The sequence below is a fragment of the Chelon labrosus genome (assembly GCF_963514085.1).
Source record: "Chelon labrosus genome assembly, chromosome: 17".
Taxonomy (NCBI): domain Eukaryota; kingdom Metazoa; phylum Chordata; class Actinopteri; order Mugiliformes; family Mugilidae; genus Chelon; species Chelon labrosus.
Window position 1 is genome coordinate 16431542 of NC_140350.1, and position 14425 is coordinate 16445966.

Genomic DNA, 14425 nt, shown 5'->3' on the forward strand with positions numbered 1-14425 from the left:
GCAGCAGAACTAATGCTACTAATCAACATCCTGTTACTATCATATCACAGACGCACTGATTTGGATTCATTACAACCAGATAAAAGCACAAAGCTATAACAGGAAGTCAGCATGTAAAACAAATAAGAGCTCATGTTATAAACTTCTCCTCCGTCATGACCGACCACATCAGAGGAATGTTAAAGTTACTGTTGATAAAGTTGATCAGATTTATATCAGGCGGATTTTGCAAAGTCTAGAAATAAGAAAGCAACAAAATCCCGTCTGTTATAAAACAGATTTATAACAAACAGGACCTCGGGGTAGAACAAGATAGCTCAGAGTAAATGTGATGAAGAGGCCTTTACAGTGTTTACTTCTGGAAATATGAAAGGAATCTTTGATCCACGCCCAGAGCTGCTGCAGGATGAGAGCAGAGATGATCCTCTACCTTATTATCAGCACTGAATATTAAAACATAAGAAACAAAAATCTTACACGGATCTGCCACAACATTAAAACCACTGACAGGAGAAGTGAATAACATCGACCATCTTGTGTAAATACAATGTTCTGTTGGGAAACTTTTGGACCTGGCATTCGTGTGGATGTTACTTTGACATGTAGCACCCACCTAAACCAGACCAGGCACCCCCACCCCATAGCAATGACACTCCTTGATGGCAGCCCCAGCAGGATGCAGCCTGACACAGGTACACACATAAAAACGCTTTAGGAACAACTCAAAAAACATGAAGAACAGCACAAGGTGTTGACCTGTCCTCCAAATTCACTAGATCCCAAACTGATCAAGTATCTGTGGGATGATCCACAGAGGCCTCTCCCCTCAATTGCCCCCCATTAACAACATTCTGTTGCCAGACACTACAGGACACCCTCAGAAGGCCCATGTCCATTCTCTGATGAGTCACAACTGTTTTGGAGGCACAAGGGAGACCTACACAATACTAGGAAGGTGGTCATAATGTTATGTCTGATAGGTATAAATGTCTGATCTTGGATATTCTTGGGTTTTATGGCCTTCTTGTGTAAAATGCAAGATGACCAAACTATAAGACAGCCTGCATGACAGGTTAAAAGTCATAAAAAGTTTTCAAAAGGAGGAAAGTTTCCTGCACTGAAAACTAATGTCCAAAAAAAGGCACAAATGTTGATCGTATAAAAGTTGGCCTATCAACACTAAACTTTACAACACTCTTAAATACATTTATATATGCAGGGTATTTGTGACAGATAACCTCACCTTCTTGTTCCACAGCAGAGCAGCATCACGTCGGCCTGGGTACGTGCATTAACCTTCTCCACTTCCCACCACGACTCACTGCGGGAGCTCAGGATGCTGCTCGGGCCTGAGACAGACCGTTGCATCACACGGTCTTGTAATAGTGCAACACAGCGGCAACTTCTGTTGACGCAACGACTTCAATTCACTTTCACACATTTTAAATGCAACTGACGTTTTTATTTGACGTTTAAAATTGTACTTGACTTCAATACAGCATCATTTTCCAATTAACAAACTTTATGGCGTTGCGTCTGAACATATGGCGCCCTCTCCTGGGAGTAAACAAGCCGCAGAGATCCTGAAGAGGACGAGCGTCATTAGAAAAACCCTTAACTACCTTGATTAACACTGAAGCTGGCGTTTCCACACTGAAGTGCCATCTACTGAGGTACAGTGCACGGTTTCGTTTAATCGAAATGTTTTCATGTCAATCATTGAATCTATATACAATAAAAACCTCACACCTGTGTCGGCACACAACAACCATCTTTGCATCAGCAGGGGGTGAAAAATACGAGAGGCAGACGGAGCAGCAAACAGAAAGATGAGCGCACTGGTGAGTTTACCATGCTAGAAATCTGAACCGATATCTTCCAGTCCAGTCGTATGTTCTCTATAAGCTCTGGAGCTTTTGTACAAATTTGGTGACTTGCTAACCAGCATAATTTCTGGTGTCTGCAGAGAAACAGAAATTAAAGTTACTTTTCTAGATGTGTTTAAAGTAACCGATGTGGACTAACTATGACCCCTTACTATTAACACATGCTAGTTTTCTGTGGTACATATATTTATTTTCTAAGCCTAATTTTTTTAAGGACCAGACGGATTCAAATTAAATGCTTCGTTGCCGTAGTTATAACTAAGAAAATGGCGAAAACATTCAAATGGACATGTAGCAAGATATGTCTGCCAGCTGTATTGACTACATAAACCCAGGAATAAACTGCTTTGACATTTCAAATCCTATTTCAAGTGCATTTTCTGACCAATTGTGAATTCAGCTCTAAGCAAGGATTCAAAGTCGAAGAGAGACGCTGAACCAGAGTCAGTATTCCAAGACAGAGGCAAGTAGAAACAGCGTTCCCATCGCTCCACGGTTACAGCCGCTCTATTGTCGCTACTGGCTGAGCTCCTTGAGGCTGCGCAGTGAGTTGGCACAGCTGGTGATGAGGCCGCAGAGCTGGATGCTCGCCTCCAGGGAGGCAGAACTCTGCAGCTGGGTGGTGGCCCAGCGGAGTTTGGTGAGGACGACTTCCTCCGCTTCTTCCAACACCGGTCGCAGGGCGGAGCTCTGCGGGGAGACCGGCGGGCGAGGGGGCGCCAGGGCCAGGGCCGGGGCAGAGGCAGGAGTCGACGGCGGAGGGACTGCTGCAGGTGCAGGAGGCAGAAGGGCTCTCCCCCCCGCGGCGGCCCCCTCGCAGTGCTCAGGTCTGGGCTGGGGGACAGACACACTCGCCTGAGCGTTGCAGGGAGCTCCGTTGAGTTCAGGGGCCTGGGGTGGTAGAGGAGACTGGGCTGCCAGCTGCCTTTCTCTCACCTGAGACAAAGCAGCCTGAGCATTCAGAGCTGAGAGGAATACAAAAAAAAAAAAAAAAGAAGTGAGCGGATAAAAGACGAGAGATAAGACGGCTGATTTATCTGTTAGTATGTGTGCATACCCGGGTTGTCCTTGTCAACATCAGAGTCCAGCTCCTGACATGAGACACAGTAGTTTTTATGCTGCTTGTCCTGAAGAAGAATAGTCTGGAAACACAAATAAACACACACATTTTACAGCCTTGAACACACCTCCTGACACCAACACCACCTCCACAAACATAACAGCCCACCGCCTCACTTACCCCACACACTTCACAGCAGTCTCCCAGCATCTTGTAACCTTTCAGCAGGTAATCTCCCATCAGCTTGCTGATTTTGTCCTGTCTCTCCCTGCGAGCCTGGATCACCTTCATCTCTGCTTCTGTTGGAGGCTCCCACTCAAAGTCTTCATCATCTGCGGGTCAGTAACAAGGAGCTGATTTAATTTAACCGAGCTGCTTTTATTTTGGAGACTTAGCACTTAGCTATAGCATTCCGCTTCTCTTTTCACGCCTTTTTAACATTTCATATGGCTTTTAACACTTGCTTAACACATTAATGTGAGGGTTGTGTTGTTTTGGAAAGTTAAAATCATAGCCGAGGATGCTCTGCTACGAGATGATGACAAGCTAGCTTGAAATCCGCCGGGCTAATGTTTAGCTAACATAAATGCATGTAGTGGCGGACAAGTCACTAAATATAAAATTACACGCGGGCACCGTTGCCTAAGCGGGAGCCGTAATTGCTCGTTAACAACGATAAAATAGTGTAAATGCCGACGTTAGCCAGCCTACGAGTTCACAAACCTCCATTCAATGCCATGTTGCTTCGGTGCTACCACACGTTGTGCGTGATGACGTCAATGTCGGCCCAGCGTCGACGTCCTCTTCTTCTTCGTTTGTCAGAAAGGAAATATTTCAGCTGAGATGCTGCTCTCTGCTGGGGTAAAGGGAAAATGGCGTCATCAAAAGTCAAAGTCAAAGTCAGCTTTATTATAAAACACTGACCGTTCTTTCCTTTTTCTTTCTTTCTTTGAAACTTGAAAACATTCAAGTTTTCTCTCTTTCTTTCTTTCTTTTTTCTTTCTTTCTTTGAAACTTGAAAACATTCAAGTTTTCTCTCTTTCTTTCTTTCTTTGAAACTTGAAAACATTCAAGTTTTCTCTCTTTTTTCTTTTTTCTTTTTTCTTTCTTTCTTTCTTTCTTTGAAACTTGAAAACATTCAAGTTTTCTCTTTCTTTCTTTCATTTTTCTTTCTTTCTTTCTTTGAAACTTGAAAACATTCAAGTTTTCTCTCTTTCTTTCTTTCTTTTTTCTTTCTTTCTTTGAAACTTGAAAACATTCAAGTTTTCTTTTCAAGTTTCAAAGAAAGAAAGAAAGAGAGAAAACTTGAAAACATTCAAGTTTTCTCTCTTTTTTCTTTTTTCTTTCTTTCTTTCTTTCTTTGAAACTTGAAAACATTCAAGTTTTCTCTTTCTTTCTTTCATTTTTCTTTCTTTCTTTCTTTTAAACTTGAAAACAATCAAGTTTTCTTTTATTCTTTCTTTCTTTATTTTTTCTTTCTTTCTTTGAAACTTGAAAACTTTCAAGTTTTCTTTCTTTCTTTCTTTCTTTTGATTTTGTTCTTTCTGTCTTTTCCTATTTCTTTCAAACTTTCTTTTCTTTCATCCGTTCTTTGAAACTTTCTCATCTGCTATATGTAATATACGTATAAGTGATTCATTCCTGCATAATACGATCAGAATAATAGGAATTAATAAATCACAGTCAAATAAAGAAATAACATTTGTGCATTTGCACGGTCCAGCATTCATTACAGACAGATTCAGATAAATAAACAACTACCAGTAGACAACCTGTTGGCAGCCAAACTAAAATGAACAAGAGACAAGAAAACACATCACCAAAAAAAAAAAAAACCCAGACATTTTTATTTTTAAAAGTGTTTTTAATTATTTTGGAATATTCGTACAACCAAAATAATTTCTGGTACATTTCACAGACAGAAAGATTCAAATGAACAATGGTTGTATCACAGTGGCTTTCATGGGTTTCCCTCTGAATTCCTATTTCATGTTCTATAAATAGATGAATATTTATTAGTGTGTGTGTGATGCTTGCAGGAGTCTCAGGTGTCTAAATGTTGAATATGATCTAAACACTCCTTCTACAGATAAAGTGACATGAACTAAATGAGAACAAGGAGTCTGATGTTACATCTGTATATCGCTGCTGTGTTGAAAAGGTCATTCTGTTCAGCTCCTCGGTTATTATCACTTGGTTTCTGTCCCGTGGTGCTCTTCTTCTTCTTCTCCTTCGTCACCTTCTCCTTCGTCACCTTCTCCTTCGTCACCTTCTCCTTCTTCTTCTCCGTTATGTGTCACGTCCCTGAGTTGTCTTTTTCTCTTTCAGTGCGCGTCTCCTCCACCTCCAGGGTAACATCCTCTGTGGAAAGAAGTAAACACATTTTAATATTTATTAAGTTTTTTATTTTAATTATTGATGCATCCGGTTCATCTCTTTAACGGTGCGTCTGGTGAAGATTGAGTTTATTGTTATTACCTTGTACATAGTTTATCATGAAACTCCTTTTGTGGATTAAAAACTGTAACGTGATAACGATATCTCAGAAGCTATTTGTTCATGTTATCATGTGTTATTAACAGACTCTACATTATTTAAATCCACATGCTGGAGTAAAATAAAACACAATAGTTGCCTCTGAGAGGAAGTGGATGAAATCAGCTTAAAACATCTAAAATCTTGATACTAGTAGAACAGAAAGAAGAAAGGAACGATAAGAAATAAGAAATTAATTTGAGAAAATATTACCTCTCTTATTATCTCTTATGAATTTACACTTATCTCAGTCTAAACTGTACTTAACTTAAGTTATACATCTCAATAACATGATTTGAAGGCGATAGCACCAAGAATAAAGGTACTTACATTGATGTGTTGTCCTTACTCTGCTCCGTTTGGAAGTGGGGGGGTTAATAAAAGAGGAACAAAATAACAGGATGAGTAAAACTGTCTCAGGTAACTTTAACACGTTTCGTTATTAGACTTTATTGATCTACAAGGGAAATCGCTTGGTCGCAGTAGCTCAGGTGCACATAAAAAACAGTCTTGTAAAAACAAAACACTAGTAAAAAGAAAAACAGGTGTAAGATAGGTAAATAAAAAATATCAAAATAACCAATAAATGTGCAAAATTTGCATATGCAAAATGTACAAGAATTAGAGACAGAAGTAAATAAACACTATAAACACAGGAAGGATAAGTAAGGTGCAATAATGTGGATGGAGGAGCACTGATATGAATAACGTGGGGCTATCTGTTACAGAAAGGTGAGAAATTAGAAATGATACCTTCAGGTTTGGGGTGCATGAGCCGCAGTGGCAGCTCCACCGTGACGTCACTGCGGACGAAAAACAACCAATCAGAACTGACGTACAGTCACTGGCATCGACGTTAACTGGCCACTTGGACTGAGGTGTAATAAATGAAGGATGCCACTCACCTGGAGGTGAGGCCGCCCAGCAGGCTACAGGAAGTCAAGAGGGGCATTAATATACGTTCTTAAAACTCTTTAAAGTTTTCTCGTGTCAAAAATAGTCTCTCACCCTCCGCCGGCCACCATCAGGTTGACTTTAATCTTGTAGGAAACCAGGATGCCCAGCACTTCTTTCTCAACGCCCTGCCGCAACCTGTGGAAGAGGAATTACAGGGATTTGAAGGATTACAAGGTTTAATTTAGTAGAGTGCACTTCAACGAAGACACCGCGGACTCTCCAGCTACCGTAAAACTGTAAAACTAAGCTTTCCAAACTCTGCTGCCCTAGTCCTGTCTGTGTTCGCTCACACGGTGGTGGAGGCCAGGTTGGTGTCCTCGTCCTTCAGCCGTCCGTCCAGAGCCAGGCCTCTCTTCTCCTTGTTGTCGCTCAGCCGTGGCGTGATGCTCAGGGTTTTATCAAAGGTGCTGCCGGAGTCCACTGTCTCCCTGTAGAGGAGGAGGAAGCAGAAATAAATCACAAAACAAATCCAAAACACGTGAAAACAAACATGTGACGCTCTCTCAGGTTCCCATCAACGTACCCAAACTCTTGGGTGAGAACGATCTTGGTGTATTTGTCTGCGGAGTAGAGGACGATGTCTGTGGTCTGTTCCACTGTGAGAGGAGGAAGATCATTGTGTTATTCTCTTTATAGTCGAAGGATGGATTCAATATTAAAGCCCTCCTATCACCAGAGACACCCACCACTGATTTTGATTTTCTTGACTGTCTTGTTGCTCTCGTTGTTGACGTTGATTTTGATCGGGATGTCTTCACCGTGAAAGTAAAGCTGTTAAAAAAAAAGCACGCTCATATTAACCAGATGAATCCACCCGCACGGGGACAAACACGCTTAAAAACAGAGCCCTGCCACTGTACATCTTTCTCCATCGAAGCTTCTAGGTGGACGGGCTTGTCGGACATCATGAAGCTTTTGCAGAGGTCAGCCTTGGGCCCGGCGCCCACCTCGGAGGGGGCGAACTGGATTTTACGAATGATAAGGCGGGCGGTGTCCCTGTGGACGCAGAAAGGGGGAGGCGGTGTTAGTGGAAAACATTACAGAGGGGGCGCTGAAAAACGACAGGATAAAAAGTAGACGTGCTTCTTATCAATCTTTTCGTCGGGGCTGCACTTTTCCTTGGCGAGATAGGTTTTGACCTCGAAGTCGACGCCGCAAGCCTGCAAAGCAAAAATAAATTAATAAATAAATGAAGCTCACTGAGTTTATTCAGTTTGCTTTTAATGGAGGAGAAAGTCTACCTTGCCCTGGTCATCAGGTCCAGGCTGCAGAGAGACTGAGCATGGCAGGTTGTTGGGGATCTAGAGAGACAAAGAAGAGCATTTATAAACAGAAGATAGTTGTGTTTCTTGTGGTACAGATAAACAGACCATGTTGTGTCCATACTCTGAACGTCTGAGGTCACATACTTCAAATGTGAAGGGGTGCGCGTTGTCCCCAGCCTTCTTCATGAGGGTGTCGTGCATGGCGCTCAGAGCGGGCTTGTCGCCGTTCGGGTAGATCTGAACGTGGGCGACCCAGATGTCCTTCCTGAAGCACAGGCCCATCACGTCCAGGTCGTCACTACCGTAGCGGAAGGCACAGGCCAGCTGCACGAACACTGTCGAGGCAGGAAGTCAGAATCACCATTTGGATTCAAACGGCACCATAAAAGTGTTTGGAAAAAAACGGAGCGTCACCTTTTCTGTCCCCAAAGTCCGCCGGGTCCAGCTTCACCACGCCATCTGAAACAGCGTTTAAAGGCAATGTAGTGTTTGTCATCCTGACCATGCAGCTACACACACACACACACACAAACACATCGGAGAAGAAGAAGAAGAAGAAGGAACGTACCGACTTTGTCCACCGAGGTCACGTGGTCCACGTAGTCCCTTTTGCCGAGGTAGAGGGTCAGCTGTCAGAGACAAGGAAGAAAAATGTTTTTCACTCATTCTCACTGAAGACAAATGTTTTCTAAAACATAAGGAGGAGCCTTACCCCTCCATTTCCACTGGTCTTCTTGAAAACCCTGTGAAAAAAGAAGGAAACATCAGCATAAGATGAAGCTGGAGGTGTCTTTTTGGTTACATTTGGTATATGAGAAGTTTTTAGCGCAGCTGCTGATGACGTTTCTCTCCAGGATTAACAGAATAAAACAATGATCAGATTCGGAGGGTAAAGAAGTCTGTGTTTCTTGGCGGGCAGCAGAAGGTCCAGTAATCCCTGATTGCCTTTTATCCATTTAGGAATAGCTAAGTGTGGAGCAGCTTTGCCTCATCCAGCCCGGATTGAGAGGCTGTCTCAGGTGGGGGAGATACAAATGGAGTGACAGGGCTCCCAAATAGCTGATTACCGCTGTGACCCGAAAAAAAAATCTCATTACACGCGTTACAGTCTGAGAACACGTCTGAGACGAGGCATCGAGCGGCTAAGCCGACCTTTAGTGAGGAACAACACTCTGAAGCTACTTTCACTTTTTTAGGAGTTAACCGACACAAGCAAGAGTCTGAATAGTGATTACAGTCCCTGCTCTAAGATAGAGATCAATGATCATCAAGAGAAGAGAGCGAGGCGTTGATGAACTGCTTTTCTTTTTTTGGTCAGGAAGTAATTGAATAATAAAATCTAAAGATAGTGAAAACAGCACTTACTTTGCCATCTCTGCAGGTTGTTTAGGAGTCTGTTGGGAGAAGCAAAAAAAAAAATAAATAAAAGGAAACGTTATCAGAAGGTCACATCATCAGAGGTTAAGATTAAGACATCAGTCCCCAACTCTCAGCTCCCTGGCAGCCGGAGGGACGTTTTGTCTTGAGGGTACAGAAGGTTAATCCTCCACGATAAGATTATGCCATCGGTGTTAGGGCTCCTGAGCCAGCGTGCCACTCTCTGTCTGCTCGCTGGCCTCCGTCCAAACGAGGACGCCAAAGATTTACATTGCATGTTTGTGTCACAGAGTTTAAAACACAACATCAGAGCCACAGCTGCTGGACTATTTGAGGAGAGTTAAATGGATGAAACTTAAATCAGTAACTCATGATAGTATCCCTAGACCAAAGAGAAGTTGCATCAGTATTGCAGAAAGTTTAAGAGAGCTGCAAGTAGTTGTGTGATCTGTTGTTCCCGAGGAGCCAGATGAGGCCTGTCGGTTTTATCAGTCCTAAACAATATCTACCTGTATGTTAATGATAAAAGGTATTGTCTCCTTTAACTTGAAGTGAAAGGATAAAAGTCAGCATGACTCACGATTTACTGAAACAGTTAGCAGTGTTTGTTCACTGACTGAAGGAATACTAGACTGAATACGGCTCGGTGAAGTGTTTTCAATCAATTTCCCGTCACCGTTTATTTGTTTTGAGCTGAAAAAAAAAAGTTCCAGTATCATGAGCTGAGGTTGTTTGACATGTTTGACTCGGTAAGAACCAAAGGGGAAAAAAGAAGCAAACGTCTACGACACAGGCAACATGTAGATTTCAGCACCACGGAGAGCTACGACACGGCTGCATGCCTCACTCCGGATTGGCTGATTGTCGCAAAATATCCCCATTGGTGCATGTGTCACCTCTATCAAAGCTGAAACAAGGGAAACCGGACGTGCTTGAGGTTTCTTGAAGACTGAAGAGGAGGTGAAACGTCTTCACTAAAGCTTTAGTTTTTTACTTTCACAACCTGGGTGATTGAGAATCTCCACAGACATCACTCATATCTTTCCTAGACTCATGCAACATTTAATACTCTTGCAGCTGATTTGCACAGTTAACGCTTATCGACAGCTGCAGGAGACTCACTAAAAACCACAGGAGGCAGATTTAGTTTGTGACGAGCTTCGTCTAACAGGAGGGAATTTAAAACACCAGCACATTCACATGAAAACCGCTTTAACCTGAGTCTTCATTGACCTTCTTGCTGCCTTGTTCATCACTCCCATGCATTTCTTATCCCAGTTGACCTTACAGTGTCAAATCAACTCAACAAGTTTCTGGTTTGTTCAGGGGCCACTATAACCAGATATAATCTGTCTAGTGTGAGCCAACTAAACTAATATCAAACTTCTGTGTCTCGCTCTTAGTCTCATCCCTCCATCCCTTCACCCATCTGCCAAGGAGATGAATAAGTCTTACCTCCCCTCCGTTGTCTGGGACGTTGGCGAGTGGAGTGTGTCAGAGTGAGTCGAGAGTGTGGCCCCCCAACACTTGATCTCCCCTTTTATGCTCGCAGCCTCCCTCTGTGCAGCATTCAGGCTTAGCGGGTCCATTATTGCTGTCGTTCCCTGCTCCATAATCCAGTTAAGCAATCAGCGGATAGCTTTTTTGGACTACAAAGAGTTTAAAAATACCAGGCGGCTAAATCACAGGGACGGAAATAAAAAAACACACAGTTGCCACATGGCTGTGATAGTAGTAGGCTGATAATCTGCTCCGGCACCTCCGCAAACCAACTGACGGAGTGGTGATGGAGTCCCCTTTTGGTTTAGGAGAGTAAATCAGGAGTGTAAAGTTTAAGGCCTTGAAGGTTCATTCCTCTGAGGGGAAGTTGAATTTTATAATAGCAGTTAGAGCTGCTATAATTCACCTGATATGTGAACGACACCTGTTTGAAACAAGGATTAATGTTGTGTGAACAAGCATCTGAAGACTATTGAATGCTAGATGCAAAGATTAAAAACCATAAATTAAGATTAGAGGAAGAAATGTATTCGTTCAAAGAGACTACAGCTTCTTATTTTTATTTTTTTGACTCACAAAACTAAAAATAATTTTAGGCCTCCGTGGTGTGGACGCTCTCATTATTCCAGTCCCGTCTGAGCTCAACAGATTAACGGCTCCCAGCTTCTGATGGGAACGTCGACTGTATAACGTCAGCTCAAGCTGTCCTGTTCAGCTGTGTCTCAGTAACCTGCCAACAATTAGACAGAATCACCACAACTCCCTTCGACCTTTAAACAAATCCTTCAGCAGAACAAAGCACGGCAGTATGTTATTAAGAGATGCCCAAGAAATCACATAAAATAAAAAGTCGTGGGGGTGGGGTGACGCCACTGAAGACTTGAGCTGGAGTTTAGCCAAGGTCAGCAGAGACCTCTTGGCCACCGGGACGCCCCGCAAGTCAAGGGTCACTGTGCTGTACTGAGCGTGGCTTAACTGAGGCCTTAGTTAACGCAAATCAAAATATCGAAGCTGCGGAGGGGAAGTGTTATGTGAAAGCGTTATCAGCTTTACGGAGGCTCAGGTCGTTTTAATTTGTCTGGTGTGGCAGGAGGGAGAACCCGGTTACATAAACGTTCTCCCCTTTGGTGGCGCTGCGGTTAAAACCATCTGTACTGGATCCGGTCCCGTCGCCCGAATAATAATAATCACGGTTTAGTCGGACGTGGTTCCAGGAATCTCTGGCTCGGAGCCTTTTTGATCGTCTATCAAGACACAACGTGACTCTGTGATTCTCTCTGAGGAGGATCTCCCAAATTGGACTGAAGGGCGGCCCTGCTCATTTGAATACAAACAAAAAGGGGACACGTTTTAGATATCAAGCAGCAACCTGTGTGAGCATTTACTGTACATCATTATAAAATCTAACAGCTCCGTCATTTTGGTTTGACTGAAGCTGAAGAGGAAAATATGACAAAGAGAAAACAGATAATAAAAGAAAAAGAGAAGAGACACTTTGTCCAAACACCTGAAACTCAAAGATACACTAGACTCTCCGCCTGCTTACTGAACATAATCCATTAAAACCGTAATCTCTTAATAAAACAGACAAACACATTGTGGTCACTCGTCCAAACCAAAGCCCGTCAGGTTTGAACATAATTGTATTTAATAGATTTAACAGAGTTATTTATGTCTTTAAACACACACTGAGAAGCACCTGCACAGATCTGCTATGTTAAGTAGGTGCAGGCGTGTTTGAACACAGTGTAATGACTTAATTTAAAGTAGGTGCACGCTTTTAAATAATGTTCAAGTGACTTTACCAAATACAAAAAACTCCTTCTATTTACATGCTCAGTTGAACCATATCCATCTGTTCTTCTCTGAACGAGTCTCTGGGCTGTGAAAACAACAACAACAACAACAACAAAAATTAACAAGTGATTATAAGCTGTTTGCACAAATCTGGTTTTAGCACCTCGTCGCTAAAGCCCATGTTGGCACGGGTTCCGGCGTACCGAGGGGCTTTATTTAGGACCAGCTGAGGCGAACACACTGACGGAGGCTTGAACGCCCTAATAACGAGTGTCTGCTGAGGAGTATCAGCCAAAGGTTAAAAGCCGCTTAATCAGTTTATTCACGGGCGAGGACAGAAGGAAACGAGGCACGGGAACAAAATTATGTGACTTAGTGAGTAAAAATAAGCCAGCCAGCGTTATGTGGAGACGAATCCGTCTGTTTCTTGTATTAACCCTTTAATGCATGGTGTTATTTACATGTTCAGTCAGTTGCACAACATGCGTTGAACAGAAGAAATGTGTTTTTAACGCAGTGATAAGACGCCAATGAGGCATAACATTATGACCTAATATTCCTAATATTGTGTAGGTCTCCCTTGTGCTTCCAAAACAGTTGTGACTCATCAGAGAATGGACATGGGCCTTCTGAGGGTGTCCTGTGGTGTCTGGCAACACTATGGGTTGAGGGGAGGGGCCTCTGTGGATCATCCCACAGATACTTGATCAGTTTGAGATCTAGTGAATTTGGAGGCCAGGTCAACACCCTCCGCTGTTCTTCATGTTTTTTTTAGTTGTTCCTAAACTGTTTTTTTTGTGTGTGTCTGTGTCAGGCTGCATCCTGCTGGGGATGGCTGCTGCCATCAAGGAGTGTCATTGCTATGGGGTGGAGGGGTGCCTGGTCTGGTCTAGGTGGGTGCTACATGTCTAAGTAACATCCACACGATCCATGCAAGTTTCCCAGCAGAACACTGAGTTGTCACAAGATGGTCAAGGTTATTCACTTCTCCTGTAAGTGGTCATAATGTTGCGGCTGATCGGTGTATAAGATGACATAATATTTTTCCCCATATTCTCAAACTTTTCATTTCAATGTAAAAGCCAGGAACTCGTCTGGATTTTCTACAGAATAGAATAGAAACATATGGTGCACCACTTTCCAAACGCTTTGTCCTCGACGCTATTTATTTCACTCCACCACTACTATCCAACAAAACAAATGAAAACAGACGATGTCCACATACGGGTGCTATGTTTTGTCTCAGAGATTTCCCCCGAAAGATCCCCAACTACAGCAATGGATGCCTCGACACGCAGAAGATCTTTCAGGAGATCAAACCGGTCACATTCAAGAAGCGAAAGACGCTCTGATGTACCACATTTTATTTCTGCATGCATGTGGATAAACTACGACACTGAACTCGAGTTCTACAGTTCTACAGATATAAACTCGAAATATTCTTCAACTTAAATAATTAAAAAGTCATTCGACTTGAGGCTCCTGGGTTTGTAGGGCTGTTAGTATTTGGCTCATAAAAGTGTCTCCACTCATGATCATTAATGTTTGCTGAATGTTTAACTAGTGCCAGGTAAAGCTGTATAACCTCAGTGACCCTTTACTTGAGTCTGTTGTGTTGGTTTGATGTGCTTCTCGTGTCAGAAGGTGAACAACGTCCTGATCATGAGTTTATAACGCCACCTAGAGGATCTGGTGGAAACGTGTCAATAAAACTGTCTTTTTATTTATCTTGTTAACAAACCAAAAGACAAAACAAGCAAAGAAGAATAAAAAAGTAAAAAGTCACATTTAAGATGTTTCATATTTTATAGCGGACTGCAGCAGATTTATTCTCATATAAATTCTTGCTTTTTTAATTTTAATTTTTTAATTTTTTTAAACAATGATCTAAATAATAAAATCCTCCTTTGGTCAGGTGACAGCGGCAGCCCAATAAAGACATGAGCATTTTCCGCGGTGTGACCCTGGATCGGTCAACTTATTTTGGCTTTGACGTCAGGTAAATGAAACGCACCCCAGCAGCATCCTGGTCCAGAGCTGAAGTGCGT

The 14425-nt window shown here is 42.6% G+C and overlaps 2 protein-coding genes across 2 annotated transcripts; both read right to left on the reverse strand.

Annotated features, from left to right (window-relative positions):
- Window positions 1-1394: 1394 nt before the first annotated feature.
- On the reverse strand, window positions 1395-3694 carry znrd2 (zinc ribbon domain containing 2). Its single transcript, XM_084565560.1, has 4 exons — window positions 3670-3694; window positions 3127-3278; window positions 2944-3028; window positions 1395-2851 (listed from the first exon to the last, which is right to left on the reverse strand). The coding sequence occupies exons 1-4, from the start codon at window positions 3683-3685 to the stop codon at window positions 2403-2405; spliced, it is 702 nt and encodes a 233-aa protein (XP_084421686.1). The 5' UTR covers window positions 3686-3694; the 3' UTR covers window positions 1395-2402.
- A 2502-nt stretch (window positions 3695-6196) lies between these two features.
- arr3a (arrestin 3a, retinal (X-arrestin)) lies at window positions 6197-8559 on the reverse strand (the record flags this gene model as incomplete). Its single annotated transcript, XM_084564329.1, has 13 exons — window positions 6197-6284; window positions 6387-6410; window positions 6490-6573; window positions 6729-6866; window positions 6962-7034; window positions 7125-7209; window positions 7299-7434; window positions 7480-7598; window positions 7680-7739; window positions 7848-8038; window positions 8118-8162; window positions 8272-8332; window positions 8416-8559. Coding segments are annotated over 13 exons (1248 nt in total), but the record flags the coding sequence as incomplete, so codon positions are not given.
- Between the last annotated feature and the right edge of the window lie 5866 nt (window positions 8560-14425).

Excerpts from the sequence above, each read along its gene's own strand:
- znrd2 (XM_084565560.1), bottom strand. Across the intron at positions 3,029-3,126 it reads ACTGCTGTGAAGTGTGTGGG|ACTATTCTTCTTCAGGACAA; the intron begins GTAAGTGAGGCG and ends TTGTGTTTCCAG. Across the intron at positions 2,852-2,943 it reads TGTTGACAAGGACAACCCGG|CTCTGAATGCTCAGGCTGCT; the intron begins GTATGCACACAT and ends TATTCCTCTCAG.